Raw genomic sequence first — 21044 nt, forward strand, 5'->3', positions numbered from 1 at the left:
AAACTTGCTCATCCATATCTTTATGGACCTTGCTTTGTGGACTGGTGCACATTCATGTTGAAACAAGAAGAAGCCATCCTCAAAATGTTCCCACAAGGTTGGGAGCATGAAATGGTCCAAAATGTGTTGGTATGTTGACGCCTTAAGGGTTCCCTTCACTGGAACTAAGGAGCCAAAGCTAACTCTTGAAAAACAACCCCACACCATAATCCCGCCTTCCGCCAAATGATTTGGTCCAGTGCACAAAGTCCATAAAGACATGGATGAGCGGGTTTTGGGTGGAGGAACTTGACTGGCATGCACCGAGTCCTAACCTCAACCTGATAGAAACACCTTTGGGATAATTGGGAATTAGAGCAGAGATTCCGAGCCAGGCCTTCTCGTTCACATCAGTGCCTGACCTCATAAATGCACTTCTAGAAGAATGGTCAAACATTACCATAGACACACTCCTAAACCTTGTGGACAACCTTCCCAGAAGAGTTGAAGCCATTATAGCTGCAAAAGGTGAGCCAACTCAATATTTAACCCTACAGAATAAGACTGGGATGCCATTAAAGTTGGACACGTTAGCAGGTATTTACAGAGATGGTCATACAAAGTCTTTGTGTGTTGCATTTAGTCATAGATTTTCCAAACGGACAAACATTTCCCTGTGCATCTACCAGCTAGCCTGCAAAAAAAAAAAAAAAAAAAAAAAACTTTGACCCTATGTAATGTTTCATGTTAAAAACAGAGTTTTTAGTTGCACACATTTGCATATATAGGTGGAGGCTGTAGTGCCTACATCAAGACTCCTCTGTGTACTGCAGTCCTAACTCTATAATTTTGAGAGTCTCCAAGTTGAAGGACATATAGCAGTGGATAAATTAAGGGCAGATTTGCCTGGAGGGAGCTCATTCCTCCTTAAAGGCACAGGGACACATTGCATGCCCAGCTAGAGCACAATGGCAATTACTAAATGCACACCTAAGTTTACCACTGCAGAATTTAATTAGAAAAGTATAAAAAAGAAATTAAACCTTTTTTGTGAAATTGCTCTAGCAATTCCCTTCCCTTATTACTGCACCTTGTTAGAATCTAGCAACTGTTCTGTGATGGAATCTAGCAAGCAGAAGAGATTTATGGAGGAACTGCTGTGGAAAAATGATGCCCATATTATACTGCATTCAGAATAAAATGACTTATTTGCAATTAGAGCTTGAATTTATTATACCTAAAAATATTTGCTAAATCACTTCTGCACAAATTCTGCCACATGCACTTCAAGTAATGCTATTTTACAAAAATTCTGAAATGCCATAGAATTGTTTTCTAAACTTGGGTCAAATTATACTGGTCTAATATATACTTTCAAAGATGATAATATGATGATAATATAAGGGATTGCACATTGGCTTTTATTAATAATGTGATGGAGTCACATGACACTGGGAGGAGATTGGCTCTGCAAAACACACCAACAGCTTAGTTACCTGTCTATCTGTGCCATGCCTTTTGGGAGATGGAACACAAATGCTGAAGGGCATTGCTTTTCTTAGAAGGTTTCACCTCCCATACAGTGCAGTGCTTTTAGTTGTGGTGACATCAAAATTGGCAGAATCATCTCTGGGCCAGAGTCTCAGTCCACAAAGTAGACGTGAACCCTGGATGATACCTGAACAAAGATGACTCTTGGTTCTTCTGGAAGAAAAAAAAAGAAAAAAAAAAAGATAAAGCCATTTTAACCGCTTCCTGCCCGCCCTATAGCCGAATGCCGGCCTTCGGGCGGGCGGCTTCCCGTGCCTGGCCGTCCCTGGACGGCCTGGTGTTTACTTCCGCAATGCGCGCCGCCGCGGGCGCGCATCGCGGAAGTTCTGTGTTTGCCGTGTCCCCCGGGGACAGGCAAACACAGATCGCTGTAAACGGCCAATCACAGCGGCCGTTTACAGCGTGATCGGCGTGTCCAATGGGAGATGATCTCATATGTAAACATATGAGATCATCTCTCAGCGCCGCTCTCCCTCCTCACACAGACAGCGTGTGAGAGGGGAGAGAAGAACGGCTGCAGCAGCCGTCAGTGTAAAAAAGTAAAAAAAAAAAAAAAAAAAGTAAAAAAAAAGTTTAATAAAAAGTGCCATCCTCCCCCAGAGCCATCCTCCCCCAGTGCCACCCCCCCCCCAGTGCCATGCCCCCCCCCCAGTGCCATCCTGCCCCAGTGCCATCCTGCCCCAGTGCCATCCTGCCCCAGTGCCATCCGCCCCAGTGCCATCCGCCCCAGTGCCATCCTGCCCCAGTGCCATCCGCCCCAGTGCCATCCGCCCCAGTGCCATCCACCCCAGTGCAATCCACCCCACCCCAGTGCCACCTGCCCGCAGTGCTATCTGTCCCCAGTGCCACCTGTTGTCAGTGCCATTTGTCCCCAGTGCCATCTGTCATCAGTGCCACGTATAAGTGGCATCTGTCATCAGTGCCACGTGTTATTAGTGCCACATAGTGCCATCTGTCATCAGTGCCACGTATTAGTGCCATCTGTCATCAGTGCCACGTATCAGTGCCATTTGTCATCAGTGCCACCTGTCAGTGTCACGTGCCATCTGTTGTCAGTGTCACGTGTCATCAATGCCACTTATCAGTGCCATCTGTCATCAGTGTCACGTGTCATTGGTGCCACGTATTAGTGCCATCTGTCACCGGTGGCACGTATTAGTGCCACGTATTAGTGCCACATGTCATCAGTGCCACGTATTAGTGCCACGTGTCATCAGTGCCACATATTAGTGCCACGTGTCATCAGTGCCACGTATTAGTGCCACGTGTCATCAGTGCCACGTATTAGTGCCACGTGTCATCAGTGCCACATATTAGTGTCATCTGTCATCAGTGCCACGTATAAGTGTCATCATTGCCACGTATCAGTGCCATCTGTCATCAGTGTCACGTGTCATTGTCCTGGTATTTCAAAAGTGTAATAAGTAGTCAACAAGTTAGATGTGTAATTTATGCTCCTAGAACACGTGATGGCGCTCCCTGCATGTTGGGCCTCTCTATGTGGCCAGGCTGCGAAAAAGTCCCACACATGTGGTATTGTAATACTCAGGAGGAGTAGCAGAATTTTTTGGGGGGTGTCATTTGTGGTATACACATGCCACGTGAGAGAAATAACCTATTACAATGACAATTTTGTGGAGAAAAATAAAGAAAATGAAAAATCTTCATTTTGCAAAGAATTGTGGGAAAAAAATGACAACATCAAAAAGCTCACCATGCCTCTTACTAAATACCTTGGAATGTCTACTTTCCAAAAAGGGGTCATTTGGGGGGTATTTGTACTTTCCTGACTTGTTTGGGTCACAAGAAGCGAGATAGGCCACCAGTACATCAGATGTGATCAATTTTGTGCGATTCACACCACAGCTTGTAGACTCTCTAACTTTCACAAAGACCAAATAATATCCACTAATTTGGGTTATTTTTACCAAAGATATGTAGCAGTATAAATTGTGGCCAAAATTTATGAAGAAAAATTAATAATTTGCATAATTCTGTCACAGAAACAAAGAAATATGCGTTTTTTTTCAAAATTTTCGGTCTTTTTTCATTTATAGCGCAAAAAATAAAAACCCCAGAGGTGATCAAATACCACCAAAAGAAAGCTCTATTTGTGGGAAAAAAAGGACACAAAATTCATTTGGGTACAGTGTTGCATGACTGAGTAATTGTCATTCAAAGTGTGAGAGCACCGAAAGCTGAAAATTGGTCTGGGCAGGAAGGGTGTTTAAGTGCCCAGTAAGCAAGTGGTGGAGGGGGGGATGCACTGTAATCTTTCTGAAAAGTAGTAAATATCTGTAATCATTACACTTGCGTTAACAAAAAAATATATATGATGCTAGGTAAAACTTAATGCACCCTAATGGGCTTTACATAACTAATCCTGATTTCTTGTTATTTTAGGAGTTCAAAATGTATTTGTATCCCCTAGTGGGCAGTCTGATATAATTTAAGCACTAATGGTCTCTCTTCCATCCATAGCATCTACTGGAATCAATGGTTGATGCAGCAGAGAATCTCTGTCCAAATGTGATGAAGAAAGCAAACATTCGTGAGGATCTCATTCAAGCCAGCACTGAGAAGATCTCAATTCCTCGCAACTTTGTAAAGAATGTCTTACTTGAGCAATCTGGAATAGATATTCTGAACAAAATAAGGTAAATATGGTTTAAACACAGTGGAATTAAATAATGTGTATATTTCATGTGAAAGAACTCTGTTGAGCCGTAATTGCATTTCTTCTGACCACGTAACATAACCCTAATCCTCGTGGGACCTGTCACCTTTAATCACCACTAATATGGGAGCTTACAAGATCATCAGCGACCCCCTGTTTAAGGTAGGTCAGTCAGCGCGTATAATGTCACAAATTCCGGCTCCAGATGACCTGATCAGGTGATCAGTCACCGCAAACTTCCCAAACATTTGCCAGCGTGAAGGCTCATGCAAAATAAAAAGTGCTCCGAACCGTGTGATATGTTTTAACACCAAAAACTTTTTTTCTTTATTGCATGAAGTCAGATCCTGTAAAAAGGACTCCACCGAATCTCTAATGTACAGATAGCGTTTAAAATACAAACAGCGTTGAAAACGAAAAACAAAACTGCTAGCAGATAAAAAAAAAAAAATTATGTGGTTTTAAATTGCGATTGCCCATGCGCAGGACGTGTGGGTGTGGCTTTATGCAATAAAGAAAAACATTTTTGGTGTTAAAAACATAATCACACAATTCGGAGCACTTTTTATTTTGCCTTCACGCTGGCAAATGTTTGGGAAGTTTGCGGTGACTGATCACCTGAGCTGCGGAGTCTGCAGATAGACACCCGTTTTTTCACATCTGGTGGTCTGGAAACGGAATTTGTGACATTATACGCTCTGTCTGACCTCCCTTAAACAGGGGGTCGCTGATTATCTGGTAAGCCCCTATCTTATTAGTGGTGATTAAAGGTGACGGGTCCCACGTGGTCAAGTATATTATTATTATTTTTATTCAATCAAGTCACACTATCTGTTGGATTTTTTGATATTTCTATGGTCATTTATTTATGATGTATGGACTCATATGTGAATACATTTTTTATTGCACATGTATATGTTAATATTGATTTTGTTTGAATGCCACTTTATTTTGGTTTTGGATTGTCACAATTTTTGCATGTTTCACATGTGTGATTATTTAATCATTATTTATTGAACAAGCGCTGCACTTTCTTTTTTTTCTTTTTTTTTTTTTTTTCTTTGCATTTCTGTGCCCAGTATCTGGGTTATGGTGTTCAGCTGCTGTTAGTTGTTTAAGTTTAACTGAGCGTGGATATTTACCTACTTACATAACCCTAATCCTATTTTAAAAAACAGCAATACTTTCACCAATCATTTGCTGCTTATTGGCCACCAGCCTGACCGCCCTATTGAATCATTGTAGCAAAACCTTGCATAGGTAACAATCACACATATATATATATATATATATATATATATATATATATATAATATTTTGTGTGTGTGCAAAGGACCGTCATGTGTGATTGTTACCTATGCAAGGCTTTGCTACAATGATATATATATATATATATATATATATATATATATATATATATATATATATATATATATATATATATAATTAGTATTATTTTTTTAATAAATGCAAATTTTTTGCAGAAAAAAAATTTATTTTCAAATCACAGGTGCAATGTCAGGGTTCTGCAGCCATGTTCTTCAGCTTTCTGCCCATACCTCTGTGTGAACTTTGTTACAAGGCTGAAGGAAGTGTCAATGGACTATGAGTGCACTGATCAGCTCATTCGTAGTCCATTGAAACTATAAGCTATCTGCCACACTTGTAGTTTATTTATTCATAGATCCCTATAAATGAATGACTCAGCTGTGTGGGTAGAACACTGCACAGATTGTATATGTGACATGAACTGCAAGAGAGAGGAATGGCTATCATTAGGTGGGGGGGGGGGGGGGGGGACATGTAACTGGAACATGTACATGTCATATGGGTGTAACATCTTCTAAAGCTGGACTTATCCTTTAAAAACATTGTTTGATATTGCTAGGGAAAACATTTACCCATTATAAAAAAAAAAATAATAAAAAAACACTGAAGGAGTATAAGTAGTTCTGATGAAAACAAATGGAAAGCATGCAGATTACAATTCTTTTTTTATCATTTTTAAGCAGCTTTGTAGCAGCTTTTTGCATTATTTAGAAAAAAAAATGCCACCAGCATGTCAGAGCATTTCTAGATTCATTAGAATGTGATTTGTGATTGCATTGACATGTGTTATAACCAGTTACAACAACTTTGGAGCCAGCAACACGTCTCTATGAAAATAATACATGGTATTAGTAGCCATGGTACTACAGAATTGATTGTAAAATTGGTTTACTAAAACTGGAGAGACTGCAAAACCCTGGTGTTGCTGTGCAAATTAGCCAATCCACTTCTAACTTCATCTTGTTAAATGAAGCTTCGACAAAAAAAAATAACATCCTGGAAACTGATTGGTTTCTATGCAGAGCTGCACCATATTTAGCACTCTCCAATTTTAGTAAATCAACCCCTGTGTGACAAGACTGTGAGTGAATAAACCATTCTACTCGGCATGGTTGCTTACCCATCATTTGCAGCTCTCCCATGTTCATCACAGATCTTGAATACCTCACCTCCACCAAATATAAGATATGTTGAATATAACACACAGGGATGTTCGATCAGAGCATGTGGTTAAAGTTGTTCATGTATACATTTTACATGTTTGTGCCCATGGATGAACCTTGAAATTTGCAGCAGAAAAGGCTTTTTCCTTGAATCTACAATGTAATCCAATAATACGCTTCAGCCATCTGTTCTTGGGTAAACACTTGTATGCAAAAATCACAATGACAAATTTTTATTGCACATGCTGCTTTTAAATGCTTGGGTCAAATGAAGCTCATTTCCTTCTAATGAATGGGCATGGGCTGTAATGGAGGAATAATCGAAATAGGATTATGAAATCATCTTTAAAGCTGTACTTCAGAAGAACAGCCAAATACGCAGCTGAAATATGTAAATGGCTATGGGTGCCTAGTGAAAGACTTGTAAATTTCTATGACCAGGCTCATGATCCGGACATTGCCAGACCAGGGATCACTGCATTAGGACTCAGACACATCTTCTTTAAATTGGAAAGTGAATGGGGCTCGTTGTATTTGGGTTCACTCTGCTCTCTTTTGCGGTTTGCATGTTAACAACCTAAAAATCTGCACTGATGCAGAGCCTAATTGGCTTCTAGTGCAAGCCCTGCTTTTCCTAATATGGTACTTTTATGTAACACTGCAAATACTTCGGCTACTTAACTAGCTTCATTTAATTTTTTGTTTAAACCAATTTGAGTCCCAGATGCTGATATATTACAGCACTGGGACAGCAGCTATTTGGCTCAGTTCTGTTTTAGTTTACAAACAATTTTTATTAGAACTCACGATACATACAGAATCCAAAAATACAGCAGAATGTACATAGACTATATTTAAGGAATATATATCACAGCCCAAGCATTTATCTTTTGTTTATACAAATGTACAGTAACTCTCCCAAATTGATAAAACCAAAAAGAAAAAACTTTTACAGAAAAAAACACACTGTAATAGTGCACACACTTCTGCCACTCTAAAGTATATTCTAGCTCAAATCTTCTAACAGACCTATCTGAGAAGGTGGCCTTTACTGACCCTGAAAAACCACATTCAACCATGTTATCAATCGACTCAAACTGTAAGACAACTCAGTAAGAGGACCAGTTTTCCCATTTACGTACGAATATTGGCTTGGTATGAATAATGGTATGGTAAATTCTCATAATTCTTATGGCTTCCATCTGTTGTAGACCTTGAGACCTGGAAACAGTAGGGGTGCACCAATTCAAAGCTATTGCCCTAAAAAGGGTGTGGGTTAATCTTTTGCAAGGGGATGGAATATCAGATAAGATTTCAGAAAAAAGGCACATTGGTAACGTAAGTTGTAGACCAGTGATTTGAGTGTTTTGATAGTGGTCTGCTGCCAAAAAAGGTTTTAAGGCCTTACAGCTCCAAAAGAAATGGAGGAGCATGCCCCTATCGGAACAGCCCCAGATACCATCCAATATGTAGTTCGATAACCGTTTCTTTGATAACTATAGAATGTGTACTCTTTTGCATATTGGAAACCAATTTCATCCAGATTGGTTTCTGATTTCCTTTGAACCATCTGAATCTGCTCCCAATTTGGCAGCCCTGTGTGGTCCCAAGTGCGTACGATCTCCTATAGGGGCCATGCAGCCTCTGCATACCAATTTAAATGAATGGGACTGCCTGCACTGGGATGAAGGCCCCTGCAGGCAAACACAACCCTCACATGGACGTATACTATAGTACACCCATGTGAATGTGACCAAAGCCTTTACCTTCAGTTTTTTTTTTTTGTTTTTTCATTGTCGCCTGCTTATTAGACATTAAATCGACATGAACACACTGTTAGGGCTCTTTCACGCAGGCATTGCATTCTACAGCAACCTTATTGCACATTAACAGACCTAGTGTTAATGAATATTTTGGTTGCGTGGCATAGGCATTCATGTTGCATTAGGCAGTGCTCCTCAAAAGCCTTCTGGGATGTTTTTTTTTTTTTGTACAAAGTTAAAATGGGAAATGATCACTTGCGATGCTTTTGCAATCACACCTTATATGCACTGAAAAGGCCATAGGTGCAATTACAGTGCATTTACAGCGTGCTTGTGGTGAATTTCAATAGAAGTGACTGGAGCAGATTGCAAAGCATCAATGCCTGTCTGACTCTGCAGGCAGCGTTAATTTTGCCTAAACATGACGCAAGGCAAAGCTAATGTTGTGGTGTGAACATCTATTCCCTGGCATTGATAAGCGGTCAGGAAGCAGTAAAAACATGACCCAACCACCTATTTTCAATGCCTACGTGAAAGAGCCTTAAATCAATTGTACAAGCAATGAGCAATACATTACATTGAGCTGTAATGTAAATGTGGTCCAGTAGTGGGGATATTACTGAACAGCTGGAAGGGTTTGCTCAAATGTTGACATAGCAATTGTTGCCCAGTTCTTCAAAAATCATCTCCTGAAAAGGGGTACTTTTTAGCCTATGCTCGTTCTTTGCATATGATCATTAACTGCCTCAGTGGATAGCTCCTGTCTTTAAGAGCTTTAAATATGATGAGAATTTATAGACTATTCTCTCAGGTTATATATTTTTTTTACTCTAATAAGTTAATGCTTAGAGCCAGTTATGTGCATTTGTTATCCATTCTCTCAAGTATTCATCAGTAAATTTAAACCACAATGTATAAAGAAAAAAAAAATGGGCCAGATATTTTTCATTGGCAGCATTAGGCAGTTTTTTTCCAGTGAGTGCACTCACAAAGGATATGAATATTTCATGATTCTTAAAGTGTCACATCAGAAATAATAAGATAAGATGTGAGGCTTTTTCTTTGCCTTTTTCGTTGCTGCCTCCAATGATAACATGGAGCTTATGGGTGCTTTGATGCTGATTAAAGGTTCAATCCAGAACAGCTGACCTGAAAATTGAGGCTTTAGTGGCCCAGCTTTCCTAAAGACCCTTCACTCAAGATTTCTGTGCTGTTTGTTTTCCTATACCTTAGCTGTGATTTAATTGTAATGCAAGTATCCAATATAAATTAAATAGCTCACAAGTGTCAAAATAATGTTAAAGCATTCTGTTCATATAAGTATACCTGTAAGAGGACACCTATAAAATCATGTCAATTTAGTTAATGGGGATATACTAAGGACAAATACAGCCCTGGCCAAAAGTTTTGACACAAATATTAATGTTCACAGTCTGCTGCTTCAGTGTTTTTAGATCTTTTTGTCAGATGTTACTATGGTATACTGAAGTATAATTACAAGCATTACATAAGTTTCAAAGGCGTTTATTGACAATTACAGTTTATGCAAGGAGTCCATATTTGCAGTGCTGACCCTTCTTTTTCAAGACCTCTGCCATTCGCTCTGGCATGCTATCAATCAACTTCTGGGTCACATACTGACTGATGGCAGCCCATTCTTGCATAATCAATGCTTGGAGGTTTTTTAGAAAAATTTTTTTTCTTCGTTCAGCTGCTTCTTGATTGTTGACCACAAGTTCTCAATGGGATTAAGGTCTCAGGAGTTTCCTGGGCATGGACCAAAAATTTTGATGTTTTTTGTTCCCCAAGCCACTTAATTATCACTTTTGCCTTATGGTAGGGTACTCCATCATGCTGGAAAAGGCATTGTTCTTCACCAAACTGTTCTTGGATGGTTGGTAGAAGTTGCTCTTGGAGGATGTTTTTGTACCATTCTTTATTCAAGGCTGTGTTTTTAGGCAAAATTGTGGCTGAGAAGTACACATGAATGGTCTTGGGGTGCTTTATTTTTGGCATGACACAGGACTGTTAGAGTAGCACTCGCCTTTTCTTCTCTGAACAACGTTTTTTCCGGATACCCCAAGCAATCAAAGACGATGCATTTGAGAAAATAACTTTACCCACAGTCCTCAGCAGTCCAATCCCTGTACCTTTTGGAGATTATCAGTCTGTTCCTGATGTTTTTCCTGGAGAAAAGCGGCTTCTTTGCTGCCCTTCTTGACACCAGGCCATCCTCAAAGTCTTCATCTCACTGTGTGTGCAGATGCACTCACACCTGCCTGCTGCCATTCCTGAGCAAGCTCTGCACTGGTGGTGCTCCCGATCCCGCTGCTGAATCGGCTGTAATAAATGGTCCTGGTGCTTACTGGACAATTGAACCTCTCCTTGAAGTTCTTGATCTGATAAATGGTTGATTTAGGTGCAATCATAGTAGCAGCAATATTCTTGCCTATGAATGCTTTTTGTGCAAAGTAATAATGGCAGCACAATGCTTGCAGGTAACCATGGTTAACATGGGAAGAACAATGATTTCAAGCACCACCCTCCTTTTATAGCTTCCAGTTTGTTATTCTAACTCAATCAGCATTACAGAGTGATTTCCAGGCTTGTCCTCGTAAACACTGACACATGTGTTAATGGGAGAATCACTGACCTGATGTCGAGTGGTCCTTTTGTGGCAGGGCTGAAATGCAATAGGAATGTTTTTTGGGGGTTTTTTTTGGATTAAGTTAATTTTCATGGCAAAAAGGGACTTTTCAATTAATTGCAATTCATCTACTCTTCATAACATTCTGGAGTATATGCAAATTGCCATCATAAAAACTGAAGCAGCAGACTTTGAAAAAATTAATATTTGTGTCATTCTCAAAACTTTTGGCCAGGGCTGTAGACTGTTCACTTTGCAAGGGAAGTTACGCTTTTCTAGTGAATTTTCTCCAGAGCTAGGCAAATAAAGTGACATTTCACTTTGTAAACCATAATCAAGTGCAAGGCAAATTGTAAAACCATTTTTTTTTTGCATATGATTGGATGATGGAAATTAGCAGAGCTTCGCCTCAGCATTTTATAGGCTTGTTAAAGGAAGTGGGGAAAAATAATGAATCTACTGGCAGGATCAGCAGGAAATACAACTATCTTACAAGTGGAACTCAGAAAAGCAACTACTGCTGTGTTACTGCTATTGATAGACTGCGGCATATATGTTGTTTTTTTTGCCTATCAGGCTGCTTTAATTCTAGCTGCCAACTTGAATTTTGTTGATGCACAGAAGGTTGTTTCAATATATGTGTGCACTTAGATCAAAATTGTATTAATTTCTACTCCAAATCTGTGTAGAAATTAGTTCTAACACCTGAAATAAGCTTTAAGATGTCTTTTTTTTTTTTTTTTTTTTTTTTTTTCTTGCAGTGAAGTTAAACTTACTGTAGCATCTTTCCTGTCTGACCGAATAGTGGATGAAATCTTAGATGCACTTTCAGGCAGCCATCACAAACTGGTAAGCATGTTCCTTATGCCTTCAGCTGTTTATTTACAGTGAAAACTTGTCCATATTATTCATGTGTCTCATTTAAAGTGTATTTGTATCTAAAACATTTTTTCCTATACATTGAGATAGAATGGGGAAGAGTTTTTCTGTGATCTGTGGCTCTGTTCGAGAAATTCCTCTCTTCCTGCCACGGTTGCACATTTTTAGCAGAACAGGAAGTGAGAGGAAGTCTCTCTAACCCGCCATGGATAGCAGTAAAACCTGGCAGGGGATCTACTCCTTCCCGAGTGTTAACTGCTCAGCCACTGTACTGCTGGAGATGATTTCAAGTTTTATGGGATTTAATACTGATTATATATGAAGACTTCTTCACCTGTGGTACTTGTGTAGCAAGAGCTACTTGATATAGCTCCAAAGATACTTAGGGGGCTGATTAATTTATAAGAAAATTAATGTTTTCATTTTACTCAAATTAAAAAGAGATGAAAAATGAGTGTGGCTGCTTACAGTTTTAACATTTAAGTAGAATTAAAAGCTTCTACCGTATGTCTCTTAAATTGGGATTGTCTGTGTATTAAGACAATTCAATGTCCACAAATAATTGGGGGAATAAAAAACAGTTCATAGTGCTATGTTGCAGATTTTTCTTTAATTAAGAAGCCCATACACGGAGCAAATTTCCTTCCTTCAACCATGGGTCAGTCAGTCACAGTCAGTGTTGACAGTGGAATCCCTCCCGCCAAGCCATTGTATGCTCCCAGTGGGGGAGGGGGGTGGTTTTGCCCTGTGTATGGGCTGCTTAAGTAAAACAGAGGAAGGGGGAGCCATGGCCAGCCTTACACACACCAATGCTGTACCTTGGATGCAAAGAAAATAAATTGGCCCTATCGGTGTTCAATTAATCTAGCAATGCATATACTAATATAATGTCTTATTTGAACTTGCATGTGTATTATTCCTTTATGAGGGAGTTCTAATTGTAAGCTTTATAAAATGAGTGACTGGTGGTTTACTCATATTGATTGCCACATGCATGTTCATTGATATGTTATTGCAAGATAATTCAAGCCCAACAGAAACCCTGCTGCAGGTTTGATTAGCAGCATCAGACAATCGTACTATTCAATAAAGATACAACTGGACCACGGATATATCCAATGGTGTTTGATGGCTTAATTTTTATATGTATTGTGACAGACAGAGACTCTGCCCCTGTGAAAATGGAGGAGAAAATGACACAGGATTCGCATTAAGGATTAATGCAAGGTTCCAAATTACCTGCAGCTTGTCTGAGTACACAAGTGTGCAGGGTTGTTATATTCTTGAGCCTGAGGATAGCTCAGAGCTCTCAATTTGGAGACAACTCCCCATGTAGGAGACAGAAAGTCTCACCCGGGGGTCAGAGAAGCCACAGCCAGGAGTCAAGAGACAGGAGGTCTAACCCAGAGATCAGAGGTGCCCTAGCAAGCAGCTAGCAGATTGGAGGTCACACCCAGGGGTCAGCGGTGCCCTAGTCAGGAGACAGAAGGTCTCATTCCTGAAGTCAGGTTGACTCCTATAGGGTTGTCAGGAGAACGCCATATCCAGAGGCCAGGATTGGGCTGTGCAGCAGGGCACTGCAGCTAAATGCTAAGAAGGGCATTAGAGCTGGACAACACAGTCAGAGGGACTGGCAAGATGAGCAGCTGTGCTGCTGTCAAAGAAGCCGCTTGGAAGGACTCCTGCGTGGGCAACTGATGTCTATATGAAAGCTCTGCTTTTATTAAAAATGGCGCGCCCTCAAATATAGTTTGGACTGTCGCAACTCATTGATTAACCACCTACCACATGAGTATAATCTTCCCAATACCACCATATGTATGGTAATGCTCATATTTGTAACACCTTTCCATGAAGGCCAAAGTGAAGGTATCACTCTGCAGCAGTGAATGACATCATTATTTAACCCTGCAATGTACATTGCACTTAGAAGATACTGGGTAATCTGGAAATATCTCATTACTGAAATCCCCAAAAGATATAATAAACCATCTAACAATTCAAAAGATATAATAAACCATCTAACGCTTCAATTTGCCAGCAGCTGACAGATTACCTACAAAACTGGTATGACTAACAGGTTTCTAGCTATCATATGCATAAATCTAATTCTAGCTTTGTGTTACTACTCATTTTAAGTAACATTTTAAATATATAGGAAACTAAGGGAACAAGCCGGGTGTGAGAAAATGGAATCAAGCAAATAAATGTGACGACTAGATGTCTTTCCATCAGGTCTTATAAATGAGCTCCAATTGTTTATAACTATATTTTGTAATATTATGAATGGTTCAGTATAGTAATGAGCCTTCTGTATAGCAGCTATGGAGTTAAGCGTTTGAGGTAATAGGTGAGACAATGAACATAAGACCACTGGGATATGGAGATTTGGTATCCTTCAGTGGCTGCTCTTAAGTAATTCTTACAGCAGATCCGATGCTTTTAGACAGAAGGTCCAGTGGGAAAAGCAGCTCAGGACGTGATGCTTCTGCCTGAAAAACAGCTCATGATCTCTCATTAAAATATATGCTGTCAGTGCTTCAAGATACACAGGTTCTAATATTACAGTGAAACCTAATAATTTAATTTAATAATATAAATTCAAAGCTAGAAGTTCACTGCTGCTGTTTCATTCAAGAGGGACAGGAGTTATCAATATTTCACTCATAAAGTTTAAAGTATAGATCTGAGATGACTACCAGACAGCTGGGATCAGTATAACCTGATACACACTAATAGTTTTTTTTTTTTTTTCCATTGAACCCAGTGAGTTGAACGAAACAAAACTGCAAGCCCTGGTTGGCACCAATGTATCAACAATCCAATGTTGGTACAGTGATCTCCCCTACTGTGCTATTGTGTTCTCCAACCCCCAACAGAACACTCCGGTCAGTGCTCTCAGCTGATTCTCTCATTGGCTGGGAGCGCTGATCGTGAGTCGGTCTGCTGCTGGTTTTCCAGCATGCTCGTCCGACAGAAGCCAGTCGAACACGAGCCGAATGTTGGCTGTTTTTTATTGAACCAGTCATTGTCGCCCGATGCGTGTACTAGGCTTTAGTCCACGTAGACCCAGAAAACAATTTACTCAAAATCCCAAAATCTTAGTGAATTTATCAGGGCAGTCTCTGGCATTATAAATAAGTGTGTACGTAGGAAAGACCCCATCAACCAATTTCAGAAACCTCTTCACAGTGGGTGAGTGAGGTCCTTTCCAGAGAAAAAGCAAAGCTCTACTTACAGACCAAGGAGTAAAAGGCCCAAGCAACAGGACCTCAGGAGTTTTAAGAACAGCAAAGCCTAAGCGTTAGTGAATGAATTTGTGTCCAGTAGTCTTGTATCAGGGGGCAGAAGTAAGATATCTGCTGTATATATTTTATTAGATGTTAATCTAACAACACAGCGGTCATTTAAGCAGAATCTGCAGTTGAATATTACAAATGCTGCATGAGTGTAGGGTGAGTACTAAGACGCATCAAATATGCACTCTTCTCCTATCCACTGGCCTGGATATACAGAAAAACTCTGCCTTAACTGAAGTTTCCAGTGTCATCTGGTTAATCATTTTATGTAATTTTATTTCTCATTCAAGCCAAAACATTTACATTTAGATTTCAGTCACTTAGGCCGCGTACACACGCGGGGACTGTTCGCCCAACTTTGTCCGCTGAACAGTGTTTCGGCGGACAGTCCGCTCGTGTGTGGGCTTTCAGCGGACAGTTTCAGCGAACAGTCCGCTGAACAAGGTTTTTCGGAATTTCCGAAAAACTGTCCGCTGAAACTTTGTTTCAGCGAACAGTCCCCTCGTGTGTAGGCTTGTTCGTCAAACTAAGTTCCGCGCATGCTCAGAAAGGATTTACACGCCGAAAGTTATAATGCAGTGTATAGGACGTCGTATTTTTCGTCCCGTCGTACGTGCCGTTCACGTCATCGCGCACGGTTTCAGCAAACTGTTCGTTCGTCGTGTGTGGCCATGTCCGTCCATGCTAATTTTGAGCGGACTGTTTGCTGAAACTGTTTGACGGACAAAGTTGGGCGAACAGTCCCCGCGTGTGTACGCGGCCTTACAGTACTGAAGTCTCATGAGCACCGAACAATGTAATGCTATACATTTATTTAGAAATGCTTTGCTGTTTCAAGTAAACAAGGATTACTGGAAAATAATTTTGTCAACATCCTTTCCTGTGTGTCAGCTACTTCTCTGTCAGAAGCCCAATTTGTGGGCATTCTTGTTGAGCGCAGGCAGAACTCAGTTGCCAGCGCCCATCATTCATAACAAAGATTTGTCGATATTTTTCTGGTTTTAATATTCTTGAGATAGACGCAGACAGCAGAGTGATGAATTGTACACTACACACCTAGTGACAAGCAGAAAGAATGAAGGCGTTTTCTATGCTAAGCGCCTACTTATTTTTGTCCTGGACATCAATAATTGACAACAGAGTAATGGATTGTGCACAGTACAATAAGGAGCACCCAATAGACAAAGGTGAGTGCTGATACTCCCTCTTCCACTGCATAACAATTGAATCAGCCTTGCTGTTGTGGAGCAAAGGCAGAGCTCACTTCCACCCCAATTTGTTGTAAGCATGTCTTTTTTGCACTCAACACAGGTAATTGCATGCTGAGCACCCGCTTGGGAGGGTGCCAGGAGCATTACAAGAGGCAGATTCATGCCACATATGGCCTAAGAGCCACTGGTTGGGTAGTTGGCTCAACATTATTGCTAGAGAAATTAGGACTCCTTTATCACATTAATGAATTGAATGGATACCTTATAAACACATTTTAAAATGAATTGATTTTGAAAAACAGAAGCTTTTTTTGGTTCCTGACAGATATTCCAATTGTATGTACAGATTTAACACCATAGTAAGGTAAACATCTATCATAGCTGGATGTAATGAGAAAAAGAAATGGTTCCCCAGAACATCATTTTAAAGTATGACACCATACAATTGGCTCGTTATTAGATTGGAATAAGGTACAGAAAGGCACAGGCTGGCACAATGACTACATTGTGGCATAAATATTCACACTGATTCTCTTTAGCATATTTTTTTAAGTAGGTCTCTTATGCATTGTATGTATTTGATCAGCTATGCATTCGTTGTTAGAGGAGACAATTGATATTGTTGCATGAATTTGCTATCTGTATTGTTTTCTAGCATCAGAAAACTCAGTTTAGCATTGATTAGCTCTCTTTAATGCTGGATTTAATAAATTAGTCAGTTGTTCATTAAGTCGCTGCACAATTGCTCAAGGTAAGAGTCTGAAGACAAATAGTTATTTTTTGCTACAGATTTATGTAATTTTCCTTGACGTGTAACAGGTTGTCCGTAATGGATCATTGCACTGTGCAATTATTCAAAAATGTGAGATGAAGACTCAACTGGTGGCTTAATTTAAGATTTAACTACATAAAATGGCTAAATCTTGTGAATTGTCCTGCAAAAAGAATCTGTAATTTAGTTTAACCAGTCTTCTGATATAGATACCCCACCAGGCAATCTAGCCATTCTGAACACTATAAATCCAGATATTGGACAAAGATAGAGCAACAGTACATTGATAAAGACCTCCCTCTGTTTTCTTCTCCTGTCAGGACAATCTAAGGCCGGCCATACTTTATACAATTTTCTTGTACAATTTTCCTTTAGATTTACCAAAACCATATAATATGAGGTCAAACCTTAACACTTTCAATTTGTGTGCATTCAGACAGGCCCCTTGCACTACATAGTTGAAGGTAAACCTAAAGGAAATCAAATAAGAAAACTGTATAATGTATGGCCAGCTTAAGTGTGATCTTGGCAAGATAGATGAGCAAAACGCAGTGTAGTGGAGTCTGGCTCCAAGTGTTGCCCCTTTCTCTCCCAGCCTATGTGCCACTGTGCTAATTATTATAGAAAATCAATATTAGCTACTATTAGCTGTTATGACCTGTAGGTAAAATGCATTGAACTATTTTTTTAACCATTTCAGCTCTGGAAGGTTTTAATCCCTTCCTGACGAGGCCATTTTTTGCGATACGGTACTGTGTTGCTTTAACTGACAATTGCACGGTTGTGCGACGCTGTACCCAAATAAACCAAACAAAAAAAATTCAATTTTGATTTAAAAAAAATGATTTTTTACTTTCTGCTATAAAATATATCCAATAAAAAAAATTGAAAAAAATCCAATTTCTTTATGAGTTTAGGCCAATGTGTATTCTGCTACATATTTTTGGTAACAACAATCCCAATAAGGCCGCGTACACACGGGCGGACTGTCTGCCCAACTTAGTCCGCCGAAACACATTTGAGCGGACAGTCCGCTCGTGTGTGGGCTTCAGCTGACTTTTTCAGCGGACAGTCTGACGAACAAAGTCTTACGGAATTTCCGTAAGATTGTCCGTCCGTGTGTGTGCCAGTCCGCTGTACTTTCGAAATGAGCGGACTTTTCCCGCCCGGAGAAAAGTCTGCTCATTTTGAGCGCGTCTCCAGGTAGGCGGGACCCGCAAAGGAGACGTCGCGGGCCCCGCCGCCTGGTATGGACTTAAAGGGGAACCCCCAACGCCGAAAAAAATCGGCGTGGGGGTTCCCCCCAAGTCCACAACAGACCCTTGTCCGAGCACGCTACCCGGCCGGCCAGGAAAGGGGGGCGAGCGAGCGCCCCCCCCCCCCCCCTCCTGAGCCGTACCAGGCCGCGTGCCCTCAACATGGGGGGTGCCTTGGGGAAGGGGGGCCGCGCGCCCCCCCACCCCAAAGCACCTTGTACCCATGTTGATGAGGACAAGGACCTCTTCCCGACAACCCTGGCCGTTGATTGTCGGGGTCTGCGGGCGGGGGGCTTATCGGAATCCGGGAGCCCCCTTTAATAAGGGGGCCCCCGGATACCGGCCCCCCACCCTATGTGAATGAGTATGGGGGTACAACGTACCCCTTCCCATTCACCTGTAAAATAAAAGTACCAAAAAAAACACAACACACGAGATAAAATATTTTATTGCACAGCTCCGGGGGTCTTCCGTCTCCGGGGGTCTTCTCGCCGGACTCCTCCGCTATCTTCTTGTAGCTCTTTTGCTAGAGGAGGAGTCCGGCTTTCTTCCTCCCCGCCGCCGGCCTCTTCTCCCGACTTCCGGGGTCTTGTCCCCCTCTTCGGTTCTTCTGCCGGGCCACCGCCCCTTCTTATAGCTCTTTTACAGGCGGTGGCCCGGTCTTCTGTCGCCGCCGCCTTCCGTTCTTCTTCTTCTTCTTCTTCTTCTTCTTCTTCTTCTTCTTCTTCTTCTTCTTCTTCTCCTTCTCCTTCTCCTTCTCCTTCTCCAGGAGATGTTGCCTCGACGATCTCTCCGGCCGGAATGCCAGAGCCGCGCTGCGCGGCCACTTATTTAGGGACAATGGGGCGGTGTCACATGGTATATGTCACATGGGTTGATGTCACATGGGGACTATGCCATCGTAAGGGGGCGGGGTCACCATGTGACACCAACCCATGTGACATATACCATGTGACACCGCCCCATTGTCACTATATAAGTGGCCGCGCAGCGCGAGGCAACATCTCCTGGAGAAGAAGAAGAAGAACGGAAGGCGGCGGCGACAGCGACGACAGAAGACCGGGCCACCGCCTGTAAAAGAGCTATAAGAAGGCGCGGTGGCCGGGCAGAAGAACCGAAGAGGAGGACAAGACCCCCGAAGTCGGGAGAAGAGGCCGGCGGCGGGGAGGAAGAAAGCCGGACTCCTCCGCTAGCAAAAGAGCTACAAGAAGATAGCGGAGGAGTCCGGCGAGAAGACCCCCGAAGACGGAAGACCCCTGGAGCTGTGCAATAAAATATTTTATCTCGTGTGTTGTGTTTTTTTTTGGTACTTTTATTTTACAGGTGAATGGGTAGGGGTACGTTGTACCCCATACTCATTCACATAGGGTGGGGGGGCCGGTATCCGGGGGCCCCCTTATTAAAGGGGGCTCCCGGATTCCGATAAGCCCCCCGCCCGCAGACCCCGACAACCAACGGCCAGGGTTGTCGGGAAGAGGCCCTTGTCCTCATCAACATGGGGACAAGGTGCTTTGGGGTGGGGGGGCCGCGCGGCCCCCCCTTCCCCAAGGCACCCCCATGTTGAGGGCACGCGGCCTGGTACGGCTCAGGAGGGGGGGGGCGCTCGCTCGCCCCCCTTTCCTGGCCAGCCGGGTAGCGTGCTCGGACAAGGGTCTGTTGTGGACTTGGGGGGCACCCCCACGCCGATTTTTTTCGGCGTTGGTGTTCCCCTTTAAGTCCATTCCAGGCGGCGGGGCCCGCGACGTCTCCTTCGCGGGCCCCGCCTACCTGGAGACGCGCTTGAAATGAGCGGACTTTCCTCCGCGTGTGTGGGCGAGTCCGTTCATTTCAAAAGTAGAGCGGATTGTATGGCGGACTTAGTCCGCCGTATTAGTCTGCTCAAAAAGTGCCGTGTGTGGGCAAGTCCGTTCATTCAAAAGTTTGGACGGACTGTCTGTCGGATTGTCTGACGAACTTAGTTGGCCAGACAATCCGCCCGTGTGTACGTGGCCTAAGTGTATATTGATTGGTTAGAGCAAAAATGATAGCATCTACAAAATAGGGAATATATTTATGGCACTTTTTTTTTTTTTATTTCATTTTTTTTTTTTTTTTTTTACTTGTAGTGGCAGTGATCAGCGATTTTATTTTTTATTTTTTTTGCAGAAACTGCAACATTGTGGTTGACAGATCAGTCACCTAATTGACATTTTTGACACTTTTTTTGGGAACCAGTGACATTGATACAGTGATCAGTGCTAAAAAGAAGCACCGACACTGGATACATAAATTTAAATTGCAAGGTAGGGGTTAACATCTGTGGTGATCAAAGGTTTAAGGGGGTTCCCTGTTTGTGCTTTCTTACTGTGGGGGTGGGCTCACTGCATGGACACACTGATCCATGTTCCTGATTAGTAGGAACACAAGATCAGTGTCCGTGCCTGACAGAACAGTTCTAACTCCGTGGGAAGCGATCTTGGGTGGCCAACAGATTTTGTATCCACCAGACCAGCTGATTGGCTCCCCCTGTGGCCAATCA

The 21044-nt window shown here is 41.9% G+C and overlaps 1 protein-coding gene across 2 annotated transcripts in view; it reads left to right on the forward strand.

The window, feature by feature from the left end:
• Window positions 1-21044, forward strand: part of CARMIL1 (capping protein regulator and myosin 1 linker 1) — a 405018-nt gene that overhangs the window by 322535 nt on the left and 61439 nt on the right. For both annotated transcript variants that reach the window (XM_077492299.1, XM_077492300.1), the window contains exons 27-28: window positions 4012-4187; window positions 11871-11958. In XM_077492299.1, the coding sequence (XP_077348425.1) occupies window positions 4012-4187; window positions 11871-11958 (264 nt within the window). The remainder of the gene's footprint in view (window positions 1-4011; window positions 4188-11870; window positions 11959-21044) is intronic.

This window comes from Lithobates pipiens, unplaced genomic scaffold (assembly GCF_037356315.1).
Source record: "Lithobates pipiens isolate NorthernLeopardFrog02 unplaced genomic scaffold, aLitPip1_a1.2 Scaffold_19, whole genome shotgun sequence".
NCBI classification, from domain to species: domain Eukaryota; kingdom Metazoa; phylum Chordata; class Amphibia; order Anura; family Ranidae; genus Lithobates; species Lithobates pipiens.